Raw genomic sequence first — 22,717 nt, forward strand, 5'->3', positions numbered from 1 at the left:
AGGGATGAACTGGTTATTTAATTACCTCCATAAGTGACAAGTGAATTATTGAATTTTAAATATGTTTGTAAAATGACTTTCACACAGGCTTTCAGTTTCTTTTATTTACTAAGTCTTTCTGTCATTTTTCATTTTGCAATTCACTCATCTACCTGCCATTCATACTACTTGAGTCCAGATGCTGTGAGCCTCATGTTATGAGGGATATAAGAAAGCCCACTGGCAACATTAGATATTCATCCTTCAAAGTAATTTTAAGATTTAATTAAAAAACGGATTAATTTATTTATCATGTCAATAGCATGCAATTATATCCTTACAAATATTTTAACCACATAATTTAAATGCTAATCCAACACATTATTTTATGAATTGTTTTTGAGTGTATTAATTAAGTAAATTCATTTTTATTATAAAGTATTCTGATGACACACCCCAGCTTCTCTAAAGGATTACAGATCATGTGTGTTCCTGCAATTTTTTTTTTTTTTTTTTACAAAAGTTTGTTTGATGATGACCGAAAGTTGTACCTGGTACCTGTGGATTTACTGATCAACTCTGACACCTTTTCTGTTCTGCTGAAAGGTATTTCCCCCATAATGCTTTGCTATCTTGGATTCATCTTCAATAAATGAGGCTCTCACCATGACATCACCAAACTCTGATAACACATGACTACACTGCAAACCATTTTTTAGGAAGAGACCAGTGAGACAAACTTGTGTTAGTAAAGATAGAATAAGTTGCAGTATTGCACTTCATTTAAATTAAATCAAATCAGTTTTCAAGTTCTTAATCTTGACTAAAAGTATGATGAAAGTTGTTTAAGAAGTTCTGTAAAATCAGTTTACATTTGGCTAACCTGAAGCTAGTGCCTTTATAACTAAATCCCAGTTTGTTTGCACAGAATTTCTAGTGAGCACCTTTTTACATGTATATTTTTTGTTACATGTACACCAATAGTTCACCACATGTTCAACATAACATGATTTGATTAGTTGAAATTAATCGGAAAATTATTCAGATAAAAACAAACTTTTAGTAGTAAAAATGAACACCTACAACACGGTATCTACTGTATGTATCCAATCCAAGCTTTAGCTGGTCAACAACATGTCCACATGTCTGTGTCTCAGGCCTGTTATTATCTGGGCCCCGACACGAGCCCCATTAGCCTCCCTTCATTTGTTGTTCTAGAGTTGAGTGGAGCTGTCCACTCCTGGTGGTGCTGAAAGTGAACAGGTCAACATGTTCATATCATCAGCTCTGCAACACAACACAAGCAGGCTCTCTGTCTTTTATTAGCGTGCAAACAAACATGAGGACTTGTGGCTTTTCCTGCGTCCCTTTGTCTGAGCCCGACAGAGCCTAAGCACCACATGTACAACATACATTCTGACTGAAACCACAAATGCAAAAGTAGTTTAAAGCTTTAAATCACTGAAGTCGAAATTTAGACAGCAGGCACATTTACGTCCATTTATAGCAGCATGACAAAAAAAAAAAAAACTTAACCTAGCCACAAACAACACTGACCTGGCCGCCGATAAAAGGGTGCGCTTTGAAGTTATCATCAGTTTAAAATCAAATGAGCTACGAACCCACACAGCGCGTCTCTCTATGTGCCGCTCTCTTTGTTCCCGCTTCTGTTCAACCCCGTTAGTTTGAAGTGTGCGACTCACACATTGCTACTCCGATCGTGCAAAACACAACTAAGTGCAGAGAGAGAGAGAGAGAGAGAGAGAGAGAGAGAGAGAGAGAGAGAGAGAGATGGAGAGAGAGCAGTCTCCACGTTGTGTCTGAGAGCAGACACGCTTCAAATCCGCCCGCCAGACTCTGAGCTGCAGGAGGCTCGGTCGTCATCGGCACAACAATAGACAGCACACAAACTAAATTGGAGCAATGACATGTGACAAAGTCGTGTGCTGACGCATGTTTGCTTAAAATGATCTATCCCTGTCTATTTCTCTCCCAGGCTGCGAGGCTTTGATGTTACATTTGAGGCCAAACAAAGGACTTGAGCGAAAAATAACCGGAGCGCTCATCCAGCTCTCGGTTTCATCTCTGAAAGTCAAAGGCAGAGCCTATATATAGCGTCTGTGAGGCTGCACGAGCGCACTGCCGGTGGTGCCCAACATTTTGACTGTCAAGTGGACCGCGATTGTGCCATGATGTCCTTGCCCTTCACTCCAGCAAACAGCCAGCCTGCTGTGACTGTAGAGCCGCATTGCCGCATTGCGCAACGCAGAGACGGGGGCGAACACAGAGTAACCCAGGACATGCCTCAGCCGAGGAGACCCGTGTGTTTCCAAGCCGCAATTGCATCAGGAGATATATTTGCACACAGAAGCTAACACCCCCCGGGTGCTGTGCAGATATACGCAACCAATCCCCCAGAGCTGACTCAAAGAACATTTAATTGTCCTCTAACATCTCACAGCACATTTTCATTTAATGCAGTATCATGAAATCTCGCTGGAAACACATCCGCAGCTCCAACAAAATCATTCAGATTTCTTTCCAGACACTCACAATGGACTCTATATGATTTTGACCTCAACAACTCCAACAAAACAAAGCCTAAAGATGAAAGCTGCAGTACACTCACATGGTTTCACAGAACAGGTGTCAAAACTGTTTAGGAGCTTTGATTCCTTTTTGAGTGTATCTGCATGCAGGCCAAGGGTGAGAACAGAAAACACAGCTGCATCCCAGGGCACAGAAGAACACCAGTAAGCCAAATATCACACCATACTAATCAGTACATCAGTTGCTGTGGACAGAGACAGCCATGGATGCTTCTAAACCAGTGATTCTCGAACTCAGTGGCATATGGATGACCAGGGGATTCATGTCTGTTAGATGCTACCCCAATTATTCTTAATTACTGATGAAAAAAATTGGGGTGAGGTGGGGTGGAGGGCGTGGGAGGAATGAATTTGTCAGCTTCTGAAGGGGGGCATGACAGAAAAAGTTTGAGAACCACTGATCTAACCAAGCAGAGCAGCATAATGACATCCACACACACACACCAACAGGTTATCTCAAAGCTTGAACGGATCAAAAATGGCAGAGGGCTAGGTGTAAAGTAAAAAGTGAAATAAAGAATAAGAAAAGGAGTGCACGGCCTTAAACATACTGTACTTTAAAATTAAATATAAATCTCACAAACACACAATACTCCAGGCGCACAATAAAACAGTTACGCTCTTTACTGAGTAAATAATAAGACAATAAGAGTGTAACTGTGCATCCCTGTATGGCCACAAAACAAACAAGTGCTCTCACCGTCGAGGGACAGCCAGTCATGCTGAGAAGATGGCAGGGCTGGAAGGTCGCGCGCCTTGTATTCAAACACCACAGAGGAAGAGATGACCTCACCACCCATAGCTACCTGCAGCATCACCAGTCCTGTGTCATGGGCTGGAAACACACATCAGGGAATGAATTAGTAAGACTGCGTGTGTGTGCTGCAGACAGGACAGTATGTTAAACATTATACTCTGTGAGTGTCTAATATTGCTTTTGCCCATGTGTGCCTGCAAAAGGCTGTTTGCCTTGCAGTTTTCCCCTGATCACACTTAATGTAGCGGGATGTGACTCATGCATCTCTTACTATACCGTCCAAAAAAACATTTCCTAGCAGAGCTGTGTTTATTGCATTCCTGCCAGACAAAGTCCCTCCTCACAATGTTCTTTTTTGTATTGTTCTTATCTTTTTTGTATAAAAGGGACTGCATATCCCGATAAGCGTGCGCAGCCAACATTGTAAGACTCCTCTTGTATGCTGCAGAAAAAACTTTCTTGCTAAAAACTGCTCTTTATGGGGATTAGTGGGGTGACAACTGGGGTAATTTTAACATTTTAAAAAGAATGGAAAGTGTTTAATTGTTAAATGAATTTGTGTTGTGCGAAAGTGTGTGTGTTACCTGGGCAGTAGCAGCGCAGCACCCCGGGCTGAATGAGGGCAGCAGGGACACTGATGTGGTCAAAGAGACAGCTGTACTCACTGCTCGACTCCAACCAGGGACCTGTGATCAGCACCTTTACTCCACCCTGCGGCACACAAACGGAGGCCTCAGTCGTGTATCACACAGTCTGTGTGACAGGAAGACACATCGCTGCACGCATACTATAATGTCCTGTTGTCATAATTTATGGGTGTTTGTCATTGTGCAAGCATGAGAAGAGAGAACAGAGAATGTCTTTGTGTGATTCTGTCACACATCCTGATACCATCTGCTGCAAAAACATACCTCAGAGACATAGTGGCCTAATTTTTTGTTTTCTATTATGTGAGTCTAAACTGCTAGATATTATATACTGCCCCATTTACAAAGTGGTTAGTATTTTGCTAATGACAAAAAGGCCTGGTAGCAGCCCCTAGAGGCTGTGCTGCTCCTTACATCCAAGTTGTTTGAGCCATCTGAAGAACACTGCCATGTGTTCTCTGCAGTGTAGCTAAAAATAAAACATAAACAACATATTGTCCCCAAAAATGTTCAGTCATGAAGTGAGTATACAACAACAAAACATGTTCAGTTTTAAAGCCAATTACCAGCTTTTGGGAGGTTTTTTTGGGGGGATTTGCAGTGCCTGTTTTACGTTAATTCTAAAAAATTATGCCATCACCCCTTTTTCAGGAAACTAAAAACTGTGGAATAATCAGCATGATGTAACACTGATGATCCTGGGAGTAAGTTGCAGAAAAATATTAGCTGGATATACGCGCATTGGAGAAATGGTTAGTTAATAAGGTTCTTTCCGACAAATTGTTTTTTTTGAAAATGACGGTCGTAACGTGATGTTTCCGCAAGTTTCATCATAATGCAATGACAGAACTGGTGTCCGAGATATTATAAGTGGTACATGGGTAAATTAATGAAGCCACCCACCCACCCAGGGTAATCAGTGTAATATTGAAATTTCATCAAAATCCAATCAGCTGAGTCCGAGATATTCTGAATCCTTAATAACCACACAGCCAAGGCCGGTGGTCTTTGTACAAATTGCGCTGAGCGTGATTTCAGCATTTAACGTCAGTACAAGCCACCGTCAATCATGTGGTGTAGGGACTGATTTTGCTGTAGAACAATGATGAATAAATAATGAGTGATAATCATGTCGGGTTTACTAACCTCTGGATAAGACCACTCTGGGGAGTAGTCTGTCACACCAAACAGCCTCCCAGTCTCTTGGAGCAGCCCCAGAGCTCCCTGTTCCACGTCGGAGCCCTGCAAGTGGCCTGCTCCTGTGCCCTGCTCCTCTCCTGCAGCCCCCTCCTGGGGCATCAGAACCCCAGTCACAGCGGCCCCTACCCCACCTCCAGACCCCTCAACTGAGATGAAATCATTGATGAGATCAGAGAACTGGCTCCCAAAGGAAGCCTCAAAGCCTTCCAGACTGATGGCTCCTGCCCCAGCTGTTGTAGCTGACACGCCCCCACCTTGCTGAGGAAGAGGAGAGCTGTAGAGCGCCCCCTCGATGCTTGCACCAGCAGCTATTGACTGAGGACTGGCCACCACTGAACTGCTGGCCCCTGACAAGCTTACACCATTACAGAGAATCTCATTTTCCCCTCCTCCTCCACCTCCCCCTCCCCCTCCTCCTCCTCCTCCTCCTCCTCCACCACCTCCTCCGCCCTCCTCTCCTCCTCCATTGTCATCTGTGGGTTGCAAGTAGTGCTCGGTGTCAACACTCGTGTAGGCCTCATGAGGATCCCCAGGCTTGAGAAGCAACTCCCCTCCATTCTCAGACGTCTTGTCTAAGCCCCCGACCTCTCGATGTCCCCTGCTGCCTGATTCGTCGTGGGTCGTATCCTGTGGTGTTAGAGGAAAAGAGCCCACTCCCGCTCCTTGTCCATTCCTTCCACACAGGCCCTGCTGCTCTGGGCTGGCTTGGTGGAGGTGTGTGTGCAGGTCTCCATTTGTGACCGGAGTGTCTGTTGGCACCGTGGGTAGGCCTATGTAAGCCTGGGCCTCGCCTGTTTCCTGGGTTGTCTCAGTGCCGTTGGTCTGCAGCTGAGAGGGCTGGCTCGTCTGGGGGGAGGCCTGGAGGAAGAGGCTGGGAGAGGGGTGGTGTGCGGGCTGGGTCAGACTCGGGACACAGGCTGATGACATTACAGCACTGAAGTCCATCTGCTCCAGGGTGGTGCTGGGGCTGAGGCCTGTCCCTTCTCCTACATAACTGCTCTGCGTGGCCAGCGGCGGCTCAAGGGGTGCAGGTTCTGTCTTGATGTTGTTGACAAGGGCTGGGTTGTAGACAAAGCCGTTGGAGGAGCAGTGGAGCCCTCCATCATCACCGTTACATCCCTCAGCCTTCCCTCCACCTCCTCCATATGTCTGGCCCTGCTTGGGGTTATTGAGGAAGCAATCGGGGTCAAAGGTCATGGTGGTCTCGGGAAGGCTGACTCCTCCACTGGAGTCTAGAGAGCTGGATAGAACCAACTCTCCTCCCTCCCCTAAGCCCACACCGCCAGGAAACGACGCAAACCTCTGGTTTTCAGGTGCAACAGCCAACAGAATGCCAGCGGTGGTGCTCTCATGGGTGGATGCCAGCAGGTGGGTGTGGCCAGCAGAGTAAACCGAATCCCCAGTCAGTGTGGTGACCTCAGACATAAACACAGCTGTGCTCTGTGACAAGCCAGCCCCGATGGCGAGAGCAGGGCTGTCGGCCATGTCGCTGGTGATTGACAATGGGGAGCTCTGGGTGGTGTCAGGGACCTCCACCTGGTTGGTGGATGTAGATGAGGACACTTCCATGCTGCTCTGTGGGAGTAGGGAGGGTTTGGTTATCCTTCCATTCCTCCTCTCTCCTCCGCCCGCTCTGCTCCTGCCCCCTCCAGGACTGGGCTCTGTCTGGCCCTCTGACACATCGCTGTTCTGGACCTCTGTGCCATCTGCTTCCTCAGCCCTCTGGCTTGCCGCTACACCCGTACCCGCTGCAGCTCCACCTCCTGCTGCTGCCCCTGACTCCTGCTTGGATGAGATGATGCGCTGCTTGACACTGGAACATTTCTGATGCAGGCTGCTTCCAGCACCTGTTGGAAGAGACATTCAAAGAAAGGAAGCAGCTTTTAGGACAATGCATCTTCATTAACTGTCCTTTCATTTGCTCAGCTTATAGCAATATAGCATTACCTCACAAACATTCGACAGTGTGTAATGGCGCCCTCTAGTGTTCAGAGTATACACTGAAAACTAAGATCATGAATACTCTGAAAACACTGCTTAAGACTCTTAAATGTCCAAAACTTTGAATACATACATGTGCAATATGATTCTTTTACAAGACATTTTAATCCTAACACCGAAGGGCACTTCTAGTTTCTAAATTAAATGTCTTGATTTACATTTTGTTGATTTAGCTGATGCACATTCAGTGTGAAATAACAAATAATGAAACAATTTGAATGTCAGAGACCAAATGGCCATAAAACCCCAGTGACCACAGATGGATCAAGTCAGTGATTAAGAGAGAAGTGCAAGGAAAGGGAAAAAAAGCAGAGAGCTGTTCAGTGTGAGCAAATTAGGGCAGATAGAAGAGCAAGAGGGAATATGATTCAGTGGGGAGAGTGAGAAGTGAGGCGCTACTTAAGTCAACAAGCCACTTAGTTTTGGGCAGCTGTCCTTATTTGCCCTTCCAAACCAGATCAAAAGAGGGGTGAGATTAGGTAAGTGTGTGTGAGTGTGTGTATGTGTGTTAGTGTGTGTACTGGAGTTATCTACTCCCTGATGCTCATTTATGAATAATACATGCTGGATATTTCTGGCACCTCTGTCTTCTTTCCCTCTATCCCTCCCTTTCTTGGGTGAAATGTTGATCTGCCTCTAGGTGGCAGCATGGCGCCAGCTGTCTGAACCATCAAAAACAAAAAATCTAAATCTGTACAAAGACTGTGCTGAATGTCTTTTCATAAGATAGCTTTTTTAACAGACAATGTTGACTTTCAATACATTCCTGGTTTGTAAATTAAGTAGATTAAGTCCATTATTCACGCCTGAACACACCATTTGGGAAGTATCGCAGCATTTTGGCTTACTGATTTATCTTTGCCGACACAAATATCTCAATAAGGTGTTTGTGCTAAATTAACACTGCCAAGATTGGATGTTTTTCCACAATGCAAGTAGAAATTTTCATATCATCTCCCCTGAACTGCTGAAATCACCTGTTGTCTCATCTGATAAGTGATGGCACAGCTCCAGCCGGTGCCCCGCTCTGCTGCCAAGTTGTTTACAAAGCCTAAAAGCAAGCCAGTGAACCAAATTATCTGTGTTTTAGATTTACTACACTGGTTTCCTACAGATTAATTTTGAGACTTACTGCACCGTGACAGGTGGTGTTTTTATTGACCGAAGGTGACTCATATCCCCAGGTTTAGGAAAAGTGTGAGGGCTGAAACATGAGAGTAGGAGGGAGGTGAAATGACGGTGAGGCCAACTCACACATGGGTTTTAGTTGTCCAATGAGCTCCTCCTTGCTCCACTTGGCCCACTCCTTCCTGTCTGTGTTGATGGAGCAGAGGACGGGACCACATGGCTTCCCGCTATCGTCCACTGCCGGTACATTCAGGTAGTGCACCAGCACAATGTCTGGGTTCTACAGCAACAGGAATACACACACACACGGACATACAGATACATGCATGCACATGGTGTTAGTTAAACATGCCTTTTATTCATTAATTCTTTGTCATGTTCCCACCAGCATATGGGAGGCAGAGAATAAAATGATAGAGTGTATTTACAGAGGGAGGAGAAATGGAGAAGGAAAAGCAGGAGAGAACGTGGAGGTCAGGGAGGAGGTTGGACATAGCGTGTCAGATAAGATTCTCTCACCTGCCCATAAAAGATTTAACAGCTCAAGCCCACTCATCACTCTCTCTCTCTCTCTCTCTGACCCTGCAGAGGCTGCGGAAGTGTCTACATGTGTGTTTGTGTGTATGTGTGTGCGTGATATATATCCAGAGAGAGAATGAGAAAAAAAGGGAGAGCGGATCAGAGTAGTTCTCACTATACTGTAGGCCACCAGCAGACCTATGGAATTTCTACCCCATGAATGATTCAACAGGTGCATTCACGTGCATCTGAGTTTGTGTGTAAGTGTGTGTGTGAGAGGAGAATGTGAGGGAGAGAAGCTCCTCTTGATGAAAGATTCAGTAGACAGACTCAGGTGAGGGGGAGGACCTGCTGAGGTGGAACACTTTTCTCTCCAAAAGAGGATGGCACAGTGGGCTGCTACAGCACCACACTGTGCAATGCAACAGCACTCGCAGACTGATTTATGATCATATTCACTGATGTGTTTTGATATCTGCGCAAAGAGCAGAAAATGGCACTTTACAGATAAAGCAAGCAGAATTTCCCTTCATAATTTCAGACCGCAGGAATCAAACTAGTTGGGCACGCCGAAAAAGAAAATATATCGAGTAAGGGCATATTCAATTTACGGCCGGTGGCTGGAATGTCCTTGTAAATTTCATGTGACAAATTATGCAGGAAATTCTGCCGAAGAATACATAAATATGTATGCATTTCCATATTTTAAATGAACATTGCTTGGGTATTCAATATTTTCTTTTAAAATGAACAGAGAGATGAACAGAGAGATGGTGTAAATGTATGCGGGCATTTTTAATCATGTAACTTGTCATCTGAAGATGATGAGGTCCTGGTGACCATGTCTTGCATGGCCAATAGAGGGAGAGACATGTATGTATGTGTGTGCGTGTGTGTGCGTGTGCATGTGCCTGTAACTCCTGCTCTCTGATGTCTTTCACATGAGCAGCAGAGTGAGTCCAACATCTCTATGAAAAACAACATGCTTTCATACACAGGGGACACCTGCGCATGTGTGTGTTGGTGTGAGCATGTTGTGTGTGTTGTTTTGTAGCTCCAGGGTGTTTTCTTGGAGAGGACCACATACAGAGTAAAGCGCCTGAGTCCTTGATGCTCACTATAAGTATCGAGAGTCAGGGTTTCGATAACACACTGTGCTCTGGAAGTTACAGTCGACTTCGGGCAAAGAAATGTTTTCATTATTCTGCACTGTATGTTAGCATTATACAAGACCTATAGGCCTGGCATATTCAGGGCATATTCTAGTGGTCTAACAGCGTGTGTGTGTCCACTCAGCCAAACAACATCTAGTTTTATTATGACCCCAGCTTTGTGGTAGTATTTTCACTATAGTCTGCCTCATTAATTTAGAGGAGGATGATGTTTATTGCTGGTTTATGGTTTGGCTTAGTGTTCTGTTTTGGAAATGGACAGTTTAACAGACGAAACTTTGTGTAACACTGATAATATATATTCCAGTTGTCCAGTTTTGTGTAGAGTGGGGAATAAAACCTCAACAAAGCTGAAATAAATGTTACAAGATGGTCATTATGTGAGGGGAAAAAGGCCTGAAATGACAAAGATATTCCGCCATATATGACAACGGGTAACAAATTATCACCACGCTATAAATGCTGTTGAAATCTGGTTTACTATGTGTTTAAATGTGTGAGAAAAGGCAAGGTGGGGAAGGGGGGGCTTACCTGCAGCAGCCAATAGCATCTACGATGGAAGGTGGGGATGATGGAGGAGTGGACGTAGCAGCCATACAGACACTAGAGAGAGGAGAGGAGAGGATATTGCAGGGGTAAACGAGAAAAGAAAAAGGGAGGAAGCAAGACAAAAAGTGAAAAAGGAGGAGAGGAGGAGAGGACAGTAAATGAGAGAACAGGAGAGGAGAACTTAGGTTATACCCACTTAGGCTGTATTGATTGCGGTGCTAAAACTAAATTGCAAACATGCTGTATGCGTTTTTTCCTAATGTCTTTTCTAAAATACCATAAATCTGATGTTGACAATTACAGCACAAGAGATTGTGAAATTTACTGCCTCAGCAAGACTAGACATAACCCACTTGGAATTCACAAAAAGTCACACTGTCGTCAGCTCACAGACACTGCAAGAGAGATCAGGAACAGCGAAGAGGACAAAGAAGAGGAGGAGAAAGCGAGGAAAGCACAGAGTGTCAAGGTGGACAAGATGAAGAGGAAGTTCAGCATGGACTCCATCCAGCAGAGGATGCTTACGTACATACAAAACAGTGTATACATGTGTCTGAGTGCGAAAGTAGACCAAATCAAACGTTTCGATACTGGTGCAAATACAGTACCTCAGTCTCTGAACCAAAAGTACACATTTCTGTCACACCTTAAATTCAAGATTATTACAAAGCTTTGCTACAAAACCTTTTATTACATTTAAAGATATGCTATGCAGGACTTTCCTAAAAAACAATGTACAGACTTATACAGAAGTAATCCCTCTCATGTGTGACTGTGGCAGTGTATGTTTCTGCAGAGACCCTGTCCTCTCACTATATTTTCTTATTTTCTTCTTATTTTCTGCATTTGGGACGTTGATGGGTGTGTACCCCCAAAGCATGCAGTTGAAGTCTGGACTTTATAAAAAGACAGCGACGAGGAGCCAGACTGTAAGCAGCAGGCATCCAAGAGACAGTGCCCAAAAAACTTAAATATAGCAAGGCGAAATGCCAAACAAGAGTGAATCTGGGGTTGCTGGTGAGTGTGTTTACAAACAGCAACTGACAATTCCTGCATAGTAAACCTTTAACAAATAAGCCCAACTTCTTGAATGCATCTGTGTGTAACCCAGGTCAACTGCAGAAGAACTTGACTCTAAAATGAGCAGAATTCTAATTTAAAGTAAGAAAATACCTGATCAAAAAGCAAGTAAACAAGACAAAAAAGTGTTAGATCAAGCATTTAAAACCAGGTTCTGCCTCCTTGACAGTTTTTTATATTTCATTGCTGTGGAAACACACAGTCTACAGGTGTTATAATACTATTTTTCCTTCCTGACACCTGAACTTGCATATAGCTGATACCACGTGCTGATTGGATACCACTGCGGTAAAAAAAAAAAAAAAAAGTACAGCTGTATCCTACTAACCCTGCATAAATTTGAAACATAGACTGGATAAAATACTGAACGTAGCCACTGTGATGCCACCCATTGGTTTGGGAACTGACGTTTTGAAGCCTCAAGTTTGGCATTTTGGCTATCGCCATCTTGTTGGGGGTTTTTTGGAATCAGAAGTGACCATATTAGGATGAGAGGTTGGAGCTGTGAAGGAGCGCAGAGTGGATCCGATTCACAGGCTGTAGCGACGGCTACAGGCAGGCACGCAGCCTGTCACTCAAGTGGGCCTGAGCTTAAATATATGTGTAACTTTGGGCCTTGAAAAATGTTAATGGGTGAGTTATGAAAATAAATTCAACCCCCTGTGTCATGAATGTTGAAATTAGCTATAGAGACCAAAAACTTTTTTTTAAAATACCCTGCTGTAAACATGTTTATTTCAGCTGTAAAGTTTGGCATTTTAAAATGGAGGTCTGTGGGGATTTATTCAGTTTTGGAGCCAGCCTCAAGTGGCCATTTAATGAACTGCAGTGTGTGGCACTTCTGCATTGGGTTTATTTTTCAGCCTCGCAGGCTGCCACTTGATGTGAAATGATTGCTATCATTGTCATAAGGCATGGCTCAGGTCAAAACTGGTGGGACCGTCTACTGTAAAGTATTGCTAAATTTCTGACATTTTGCCAATGTCTAACGATACACTTTAAAAAAACTGAAAACTCATTTTTGTCTGTGTATAAAACTACTTAGGTTTATTAAAAGAAAATTAGGTGGTATCGGATCAGTGCACAGACTTGTTTACTCGCCGATACCCAATCCAGCATTTTAGGCAGTATTAGAGACATTTCCAAAACTGGTATCGGTGATGGAACAACTCTATTTCGGTTGCTCAAATAGTATTGAGGTTCAATACCTGGCCCTAATGAAGTTTGTCTTTGTGGTGTCTGACAGAGAAGGAATTAAATAAAAAAGCTTTCTGTCAAGGTCATCACCGCCACTTTTTCACATGCATTAAAATCAAGGACAACACACACACACACACACAAACTAACACGCATACATATATATTGGTTGTGTTTAAAGACAAAATTGCAGACACAAAAGCTCAGCAATCAGGCTGTATATAATCAACACTTCCGACTTCTCCTGTTTTCTGTCTCATGAATACTCGTGCACACTTATATTTTCTCGCCATTTTGCCTCTTCTCAGAAGTAGCCCGCCCTCTATCTAAAGTGTGTTTTGCCAAAGGCAGAGTGCATTTCCATATATTTCCATTCGATATGAGGAGGCTCTCCATCCAGGGTTATGTTTTTCTCTCCCGCTTCCTGCCTCTCCCCATCCTCCTTCACTCCCTCCGCTCATTCCCGTCCCCTGCTCTACACACTGCTTGCTTGTGCTTGCTTTGGGGGGTCCTGGGAAAGACGTGACACAAACAATTACTGAGCAACTACCAGGGAGAGAAACACTTTGTATATGTGTGTGTGTGTGAGTATGTGTATCCATGCACGATTGCAGAAAATTGCATGTGAGATGAATGTCAATGTGAGTGTGGGGTCGTGAATAATAGAGGTGCAGATGGGAATACTTGATCTCAATTATTCCCTTTACCTCTGTGTCTCTCTCGCCTGTCTCCTGCTCACCCTTAATGCAAAACTATTGAGCCCTCTGCAAACATCCATGTGCCTCCTCGCTGTCTCTCCTTCGCTCTCCCTTCTACCTCATTCTTTCTGTTTCTGACACATGCATGCTCACTCCTCTCACCTCTTGGTATATTCCTGCTGAATAATCAATTTTTGAGCTGGCTGATGTGACTCAAACACACACACACAAATACACACACACACACACACACACTCACTCACGCACAGACGCTGCCTTGAGACTGGATCGATACCCCTCTCTGTTCTGCTGAAGGAGGCATTGACATCATTCCTGGCCTCAGGCCAAACACACTCTTATCCTTCAGAAAGAGAGTGAGAGAGAGAGGAAGGGAGACAGGGGCACGAGCAGGGAGGGAGGTAAAGAAAGAGGGGCACCGCTCGCTCTCAGGTAACACTTTGGCCTGGAGCCTCAGCATGTGTGTTTGTGTGTACATTTGTGTTACACATATGTGTCTCCTCACAGTGAAGGAGAGTAAGTTAGTGAGTAAGATTGGCAGTGAAACCATAGTCAGCAGCAAACAAGATCATCGACTTGTTTTTCCATCGCAGTCTCTCACCTCTACTCCCTGGACTTTGAGCTTCATGTGATCCTCTCGGGTGGTCTTCCCGTCTTTCCTTTTCTTCCAGCAGTAGCCATCTTTCCTGTACTTCACCTTCTTACGGTTGTAGAGGATCATAGATCCATTTTGAGGCCTGATGGAGGACAGGATAAAGAGTGAGTGAGACAGACAGACACATAGCGCTGCATTGTGTTGATTCTGTGGAATAAGGGCTGTGCACAGTAGTGACTTCTTTAAAACTGACAATTCAACTCCATGGAAACCGACCAGAAATTATTTTCATGCTGTCATTTCAAACTGCCAAAAGTATCAAAATTCTCATGCATTGCTGATTCATAAATGCCAACTGACACAAGCAAAAAGGCGTTGACGTCAATGTTATCCTCCCACAGTCAAGTTAGCTGGTCCCATGCTGCCCCTCCCTTCTTACATGTAGACTCACACTCCTATGTGTTAATATTTTAGTGGGGTGATTTATCAGCACAACAGGAGCATTGGCCTCTAAGCTCCAATTCTATACACACCTGGTGGGATGAACATGCCTGCACACATACACACAAACACACACCAGGAGCCATACATGTAGAGACAGAGATGCTATAGTGATATCAGAGATGGCAGGACCTACTGCCGTGTGTTCTTTGAGCTCAATGTCAAACCTGCTGCTCAGCAATCAATCATTACACTTCGAAAATGTTAAGGACAGGTATGTGTGTTTGTGTGTGTGTGTGTGTGTGTGTGTGTGTAGGTGGAGGAAAAAATGCTCCTCTGCCTTATCTCATGACAACAGAAAGAGAACAGGCACGTTAACAATCAATAAACTAACACATACCCACAAGTGCTCTCTCTCTCTCTCACACACACGGTCATGTTCACAACCACACACACACACACGCACATTTACACACCTCCTCTCTCCTTTCCCTGCCCTCTTCTTCTCCATCAACCTCCAGTTTATCCCTCTTATCATAGTATCTCTTCATTTTCTCTTTACTGCTCCTTCAGTCCCTCCATTCTCCACTCCTTTCCACTTATTTGCATCTTCTCATCTTGTCTGTTCCTTCTACTCTCCTAACCTCTGTTTCTTTTATTGTCTGTCTGTCTTTCTCTTCTTCTCCCCTCTCCTCTCTGCTAGAATTTGATGTAGACACATCTATATGGACTGAGATGATTGCAATTTACTCAGAACACTGTGTGTAGTGAAATTGAATTTACTTTGAGCTGATTTTCTTTGACACCTTAAATCTGTTCTGTTTTGGGGTGAGCCTGCCAGTTTCTTAGCCGAGTGGAGACCCCCACCCTCCGATCAAAGCCGAGTTTAGTCTCTGTCTCGAGCAGTGTGAGTCATCTCGGAGCTGCTGATTCTAATTATGTTATGGAGAAGATGGATGAGATCAGATGTGTGCCTGTGTGTGTGTGTGTGTGTGTGTGTGTGTGTGTGTGTGTGTGTGTGGGTGGGAAATACGTGCACATTTATGTGTGACTGCATGCGGTGGTACGCGCACGCGGACGATGCCCGTGTTCCTCGCAAACCCTCCGATTCAAGCAGACATAAATGCTATTGATTGTAACTGGGCTGTGATGTGTGGGATATAAAAAGCTTTTCCACCGTTCCACAGTGTAGCAGAGCGAAAACAGAGAAGGCAAGGGGAGGAGAGTGGGGGGGAAAAAAAGACGGCAAGATAAAGAGACGGAGTGGGCGAGTGAGTGAGTCCGGTAAAGGGAGGAGAGAGGGAGGAGTAGATGAGAAAAGTGAGAAGACGAGGTAATAGTCATTACTTTGAACTGATGAGGTATTTCAGTGAAGGGAGAAATGAAGGTCATTGATTGTTATCTTAATATTGCCCCGCCACAAGTGTGCAAACGCATGCGCACATATGCATAAAAAACACACACACATGAGCGCACAGCCACACGCACACATAAATGTCACTGGCTCCGTTCGCTGAGCTCCTTTCCATCTGATGGGATTAGGTGTAATCTGTTCTAATCGTGCCTCGTGTCATGTGTAAATGGGATTATATCTAACTGCTGCTCAATAACACCAATATGACTGCTGCTGCTGCTGTTGCTGCTGGGAGGCTGAGGCTATACGGCAGCACAACCAATCAATGAGAAATCCATCCACAACATAAACTGTGCTGCTGGCCTCAGGCTGCTCCTGAGAAGAGTCCTTCAGCTCGCACAATGGGAGCGCAGAGGCATCACCCCGGGCTTTTCAGCTGTGTCAGTAATCAGAAATGGGGCCATGAGGTGACCTCTTCACTTACTTTACTTTTTCTTTCTTCTTTTCTTTTCTTTGCCCCGTCTTTTATGTCCTTCTTTTTTCTTTCTTTCTCTTTTTTTAACCACGCCTAGATCATGTATTAACTAAAGTAAATGTCAATACGGTGATTGATCAATAATTCAAACTGCCCTTTTTCCTTCAGTCTTTCCTTTTTTTTTCCCCCTACTCCCTTCCTTTCCTACCTTCCTTCCTGATTATAACCTCTCCCCGTTCTAGGAAAAGAGCAACCTATGGTTCATTTGGATTGATGAATATTCAGTTCTGGCATGTTAATCCCTGTTCACACCCCATTTTATATACACATAGCCCCCTCCCTTTCACCCCCCACCCCCACTCTCCTATGTGTGAATTATACATCACTTATCCTAATACATTTACATTCATTAATACTCCATTTCCAGCTGACTAGGTGCTTTACAGTCCAGCCATGTTCTGGATCCTTCTCTCCATGTAGAGTAGGCCATCAGCAGGACCCTTTGGAGACAGTCGACGCACATCACTAATGTTTTAATCAAACACAGGCACTCAGTCATTGGGATTAAACCAACGTGAGTCACTGGCTGATTGAGCGATACTGTTTTTGTACGTGTGGGTGAGTGAATGTATGTGTGAAACCACTGTCTGTGTTCTCCTCACCTGGTTTTTGGCGATGTCGTCAGCCACTCATCGTGTTTCTCAAAAGTGATGAGATATGCAGCAATCTCCTAGAGAGACAAAGACGAGACAGAAAGGTTATATTGGTGTGTGGATGAGTGTGTGTGAGTGTGTGTGTGTGTCACAGGGAGATAAAACATAACAGGTATTTCCAGATGACCTGCCGATGCCCACAGAGAGTGTGTCACTATCTGATTGCCACGGTGAGGTCTGGGCGCCTGATTGGTCACAGAGCAGCCAGTCAGGAGACAGATATAGAGGACAGACCCTCAGGGCCAACAACCAATCACGCTCACCGACACACCGATGTCTCCCTCCACTGGGGAGGAAAAGCTATCTCCTAAATACACACACACACACACACACACACACGCCACATAAACACACACACACACAGACACACACGCACACTGGGGGTGCAGACCCATACACTCGCTGAGAGAGTGCGCTGATAGGAAAAGTTTTCTTGTACTTTGCAGTTTCACAGTTTCCCGTCAGATAAAGCCTGCTCCTAACTTGATTCTTAATTCCTCCGGCTCTCTTTTCATCTCCTCAGCTCTCCTCTCCTTTCCACACTAGTTCTATTCTTCTTCCACACTCACATGAATCCAATAAGGAAAAAAAAGAAAGTTCAAATCATACAGGTGCATTCTACCAAGAGCAAGGCAAAACAAAACGTCCATACACACAGACGGAGACACACAGAGACGCAGCCAAAAGAAAACTATTGTTTGTATCTGCAGCTTTTTAGTTGCTCACGCAATGCCGCCTTTTCCCTTTGCTAGGTGAACTCTCTCACCCCTGGCTTCCTCCTTGAAACATCATTCTCTCTCTCCCTATCTCTGACTCCCATCTCACCCACTTGTTGTGAAAGACTATGAAATGTAAATTGTCCTCTTAAGGCAATCAGTGTTTGAAATGTGGCACAAAGCAATAGTGAAGAAGACATCCACACTCCAGCACTCCTTCATCTGCCCCCTCAGATCAACAGTCCTCCTCTCCAGACCTCCTCTCCCCCTCTTCCTCTTTCTGTGTGTGTGTGTGTTTTTAGGTATTTGTCCCAGTTTGACATGAGAGCACTCCAGCTCCACACCGATCAGACGAGATGGAGGGACAAAGAGGGAGAGGGGAAGAAAGGCAGGGAGAGACGAAAAGAGAGAGCAGCTGGAGGGCGCTGGCACTTAACTGGATTGTTTTTTTAAGTATCCCCCATTCGATCCTCACGTCCCAACCCCCCACTGCCTCATCTTGCATTTATATGTGTGTTTATATACATATGTGTGGGTGTATGTGTGTGTGTGTGTGTGTGTGTGTACGCGTGGGAGGAACTGTCATCACACCCTTAATAATAATCACTATTAAGCAGGCCACTGTTAATGTCTGTCTGAGGCCCATAAAACTTTTTAGCCATAGCTAGGCACAACAGCACACACACACACACACACACACACACACACACGGAGTGCCTCATTCATTTATGCATCTATTCATTAGCTGTGACAGGCAGCCACCTCTCCTCCTCCCAAACCACTCCGCAGCAAGTCAATATCCTATACGGCCTCCACAGCCCCGGCCAGGCACTCGGGCTCCCCTAGTGACTGTCAGCCAGTGGGAGGCGGGAGGAGAGAGGAGAAGAAGAGAGGAGACGAGGGGCTGGGAGAGACAGAAGGATGGGAGGATTAAGAAGGAGGGAGAGAGACTTGCAATTAAAGGCCTGCCCCATAAGAGCCATTAAAAAGCCAGAAACAGAAGAGTCAGCTGAAATGGCAGCCTGACACACACACACACACACACACACACACACACACACACACACTCTCTAAAACACACCCACATATACACACTCTCACTGCAGACACACACTGCCGCTCCCTCCCTCACCAGCACACGCACACACACACGCCCATGTGAAGAGTGACAGAAGTGAGATGGTGAAGGTCGATCCTCAGGAAGTCACAGTTATTGTCCCGGTGGAAACCAGTGATAGAGCGCTTTGAGCATGCCTGGCGACACACTGACCCTTTAGGAATACTGTGAGTGTGTGCGTGTGTGTGTGTGTCTTAGCTGTGCCAGACACAGGGACAGGGACAAGTATCTTTCTCAAGGGATCTAGTCTAGAAACCCAGACGTTCTGCATGTCTGTGTGAGTCAATGTAATAATACATTACGACAGGCCCAGCTGAATGCACACACACACACACATTTTTCCCAACACACACCTATTCCTGTCTGTCTGTGTGTGAGAGAAAGTGAGGAAGAGAGAGAGTTACTTAAGAAATATCTAACAAAGCAGAGAGCATGAGTGGGAAGTTAGATTGGAGCGAGCGATGCAGTTGGGGAAATCAGCCTCCCACTCACGCATCACTGAGACCATCTCCCTCCAAGAAACTGGTGGCATGTACAGAAAAGCAGACAGACAGACACACGCATACGCACACGCACGCACAAACACATTCACATACACTCACAGGCCTCAGGGAGATTTCCAGAGGAGGGAGGGGAGGAGAGGGGAGGGAGGGTGGGGGGGTCGCCTACACTGCAACAGACTTATCCAGGAGCTTTCCCCAGGGAGATTCCGTTATAGGGTCTAGCCACAGGCTAGTGTGTGTGTGTGTGTGTGTGTGTGTGTGTGTGTGTGTGTGTGTGTCTGTGTGTGTGTGTGCGTGCACATTTGAAGTCTAATGATGAGCATCACCCCGACAGAGATCTGGGGAAAACAGAGTTGTCTGTAAACTGGAACTGTCACATCCATTCGAAGTGCCTCAAATGAAGGCTGTCGCTGGTTCTTACCACAGAAATCATTTGGCATCGAACAGTTTATTTTGGCGGTGCGGCAAGGTAGCAAACTGAAGTGTCCTTTTCAACTACAGAATCCGTTTCTGCCTTTCTCCTTGAGCGCGGTAAGTCTTGTATACATATATGGGGGAAAGAACTGCATTAGCATTACCAGGGGAGGTCTGCTGATGCTGTAATTTGTTCCAGAGCACCTCCACCGGTTCTCTCCTTCCCAGAACAACCCTGTCAGTGTCTGACGTTGATAGACACTCTATCCAAAATTGCCTCCAGTTTTTTATTATTATTTTATTTTTTTGCAGACTACAGGCTTCTCTGTGTGTTTTTTTTAATTTTGATCCAGAGCACTATCTGCGCCATTTATTCAACCTGCATGTTATTGACAATGGTCTATTTTTAAACATGTCTCCTTCAAAAGGTCATCATGTGAATTAAGCACAATGACAATTCCATACTAAACCTACATACAATTTGATTTGGACTGTTAATAATCAATAATCCATTAAGGCTGAGAGGTGTTCGTCAGCATGTCATTATCCACAGATGTTGACAGGGCTGATCTCTCAGAATCCCAGGCTGGATTATCTGAACAGTCCTGCGTGACCTCTAAAATCACCAATGTCATTGAGCAATGGCTGCTCTTCTGAAGACTCTGAACTTAGGATTGTGTTGTTTAGACAAGCTGAATACAGAATTACAGATGGTTTGGCTGTTATCAGGCATTTAAATTGCTATTATCAGTGTTTATAAGCATCATAGATAAGGGTTAGAAGGGGTCTGACAGACCTATTATTGTTAGGCTGCGACCTTTCGTGGCTGTGATTATTATCATGTGAACCAAAGAGGAAATCGGATAACTTAGTATAAAGAGTGAGAAAGTCAGCGTGGGGTGGTGGATGGGTCAAACAAACACAGGACTTTCACCCAGGGGAGCGGGGTTTGTGTCTTCTTTGAAACCAAAAGTCAACACTGACTTTTTTAGCTCCTCTTTTAGAAGATTGTCTTGATGAAAGTGTAAGTAAACCTAACAAGACTGCAACCATTTCATAACGTTAGATATGGAAACAGCCATTTAGGGGGTTTCATATAAAGTACGATTGGTTCATACTGTGCCCACCCTCTGCCGTTCCCCTCCCCCACTCAGCAGTCAGTCAAACACTGCTGCCCTAGGAACCGTCACTAGTGGGGACTGAGGTGAACCTCAGACAGCAGCTTAACCGGATCTGGGTCTGTCCATGATCTGTGATTCCATCTGATATAGAGGCATCAGTATCAAATTAAGACTGTTTCATAATCACTTAAAAACTCCTTGTAATTGCCTAAAATAGTAGTCCACTTTCGTGTTTTGGTACAGTTGGTGTCCACACCTGATGTGCACCAAGCCGGAGTTCACACAAACTGTACTTGAGACCACCTTATCAAGTACGCAGATCCGTGCCCTGGTCCACAGTGCTCACACTAATCAAACAAACTGGACCTGGAGTCAAGTGTACTTGGCTCCAGGCCTAGATCCCTGATGTGAAAGCCCTCTTAATGACCTGATAACAGCCTTTGAACTTAATATTAGGTGTGGCAGACCCCTTCTAACCCATGACCATGAGGCTAAAATCCACAGACAACTGCCATTTAATGGGCTGATAACATCAGAATCTGGTGTGAGTTAGTTTTGTGTTGAGCCTTAAGCCTCTTTCACACAGAGCGCGATTTTCGCGGCGCCCACTGCGGGGTAGGGCGCAGAGCAAGCGGATAGCAAGGCGCGCAAGACAGGATTTGGGGGAGTACAGGCTCGTTCAGGAGCTACAGCTCCATGGTGACCGCTTCCGGGTCTACTTCAGACTCTTCTCTGCTACTGGACGCGCCGAGGTGTCGTCACAGCGTGTTGCGGTGAAATTAAAAAATGTTCAATTCGAGCGCAGGCTGGCGGGGCACAGACGCCGCGGTATACGCCCTCTCGCGCGCCGCTCAGCTCGGCGGCAGAGCGGTGCGCTCTTGCGCTGCGGTAGCACATACACAATGAATGGGTTCGTCGGGGGAGGTCTGCGCTTTGCGCGTTCTGTGTGAAAAGGGCTTTAAGCTGACATAAATGATGTGGCGCCTGTTGTAAACCAGACCAATAATGTCTTGTTTGCACTGTGTTCCTCTAACCTGGCTAATTAAAATGTGTAGCTCTCGACAGAAAGAGAGCCAAACAATGAGTTACGACAAGGATAATTTTGTTCTGTTCTAGCCACACAATAAAATTTCATCAAGTCTATTGTAAACCAGAGCAATAATGTGTAGTTTGTATTATATTCCCAAACTGCCTCGCTCCCCACTGTGTGTTACTTTCAACAGCCTTTATATTACCTCCACTGGCTAATACAACTGCTTAATGCTGTTTCCATAACAACTGTTGCAAAGCCCCTGATCAGAATTCCTCTCAAGCTTGCCTTGTGTTTATCATATAAACACCTCATCACACACTGGGCAACACACACATGCACGTCCGTGGACATAAAAGACTTGTACACACATGCATACAAATGGGCCGTCTATTAATACACAAAGTCGCTTGTGTGGAAAATATAAATAAATAAATATAAAACTTGTCCTGGCTTTCTCTGTCTCTCCTCTTGTTCTCTCAGTGACACACACACGCTGCATGGACAACAGATTGGTGCGCACGCACACACACACACACACACACACACACACACACACACACACACACACATTTAGTGCTGGTCTATCATTGGAGGACAAGGTCTGACCTTCAGAGGGGACCCGCCCCTGTCACCTGGCTGGGAGAGAGACATGAGCGTTACATCTGTCTCTGTCACACTGCA

At 45.0% G+C, this 22,717-nt stretch overlaps 1 protein-coding gene across 5 annotated transcripts in view; it reads right to left on the bottom strand.

The window, feature by feature from the left end:
* The window catches only part of LOC117256965 (calmodulin-binding transcription activator 1-like), a 54,287-nt gene that overhangs the window by 9,887 nt on the left and 21,683 nt on the right, over window positions 1-22,717 (bottom strand). For all 5 annotated transcript variants that reach the window (XM_078166486.1, XM_078166489.1, XM_078166481.1 and 2 more), the window contains exons 4-10: window positions 17,082-17,149; window positions 14,156-14,291; window positions 10,544-10,615; window positions 8,448-8,601; window positions 5,139-7,039; window positions 3,930-4,056; window positions 3,289-3,423 (exon numbers count right to left, since the gene is read on the bottom strand). In XM_078166486.1, coding sequence (XP_078022612.1) covers window positions 3,289-3,423; window positions 3,930-4,056; window positions 5,139-7,039; window positions 8,448-8,601; window positions 10,544-10,615; window positions 14,156-14,291; window positions 17,082-17,149 — 2,593 coding nt within the window. The remainder of the gene's footprint in view (window positions 1-3,288; window positions 3,424-3,929; window positions 4,057-5,138; window positions 7,040-8,447; window positions 8,602-10,543; window positions 10,616-14,155; window positions 14,292-17,081; window positions 17,150-22,717) is intronic.

The sequence above is a fragment of the Epinephelus lanceolatus genome, chromosome 1, assembly GCF_041903045.1.
Source record: "Epinephelus lanceolatus isolate andai-2023 chromosome 1, ASM4190304v1, whole genome shotgun sequence".
Taxonomy (NCBI): domain Eukaryota; kingdom Metazoa; phylum Chordata; class Actinopteri; order Perciformes; family Serranidae; genus Epinephelus; species Epinephelus lanceolatus.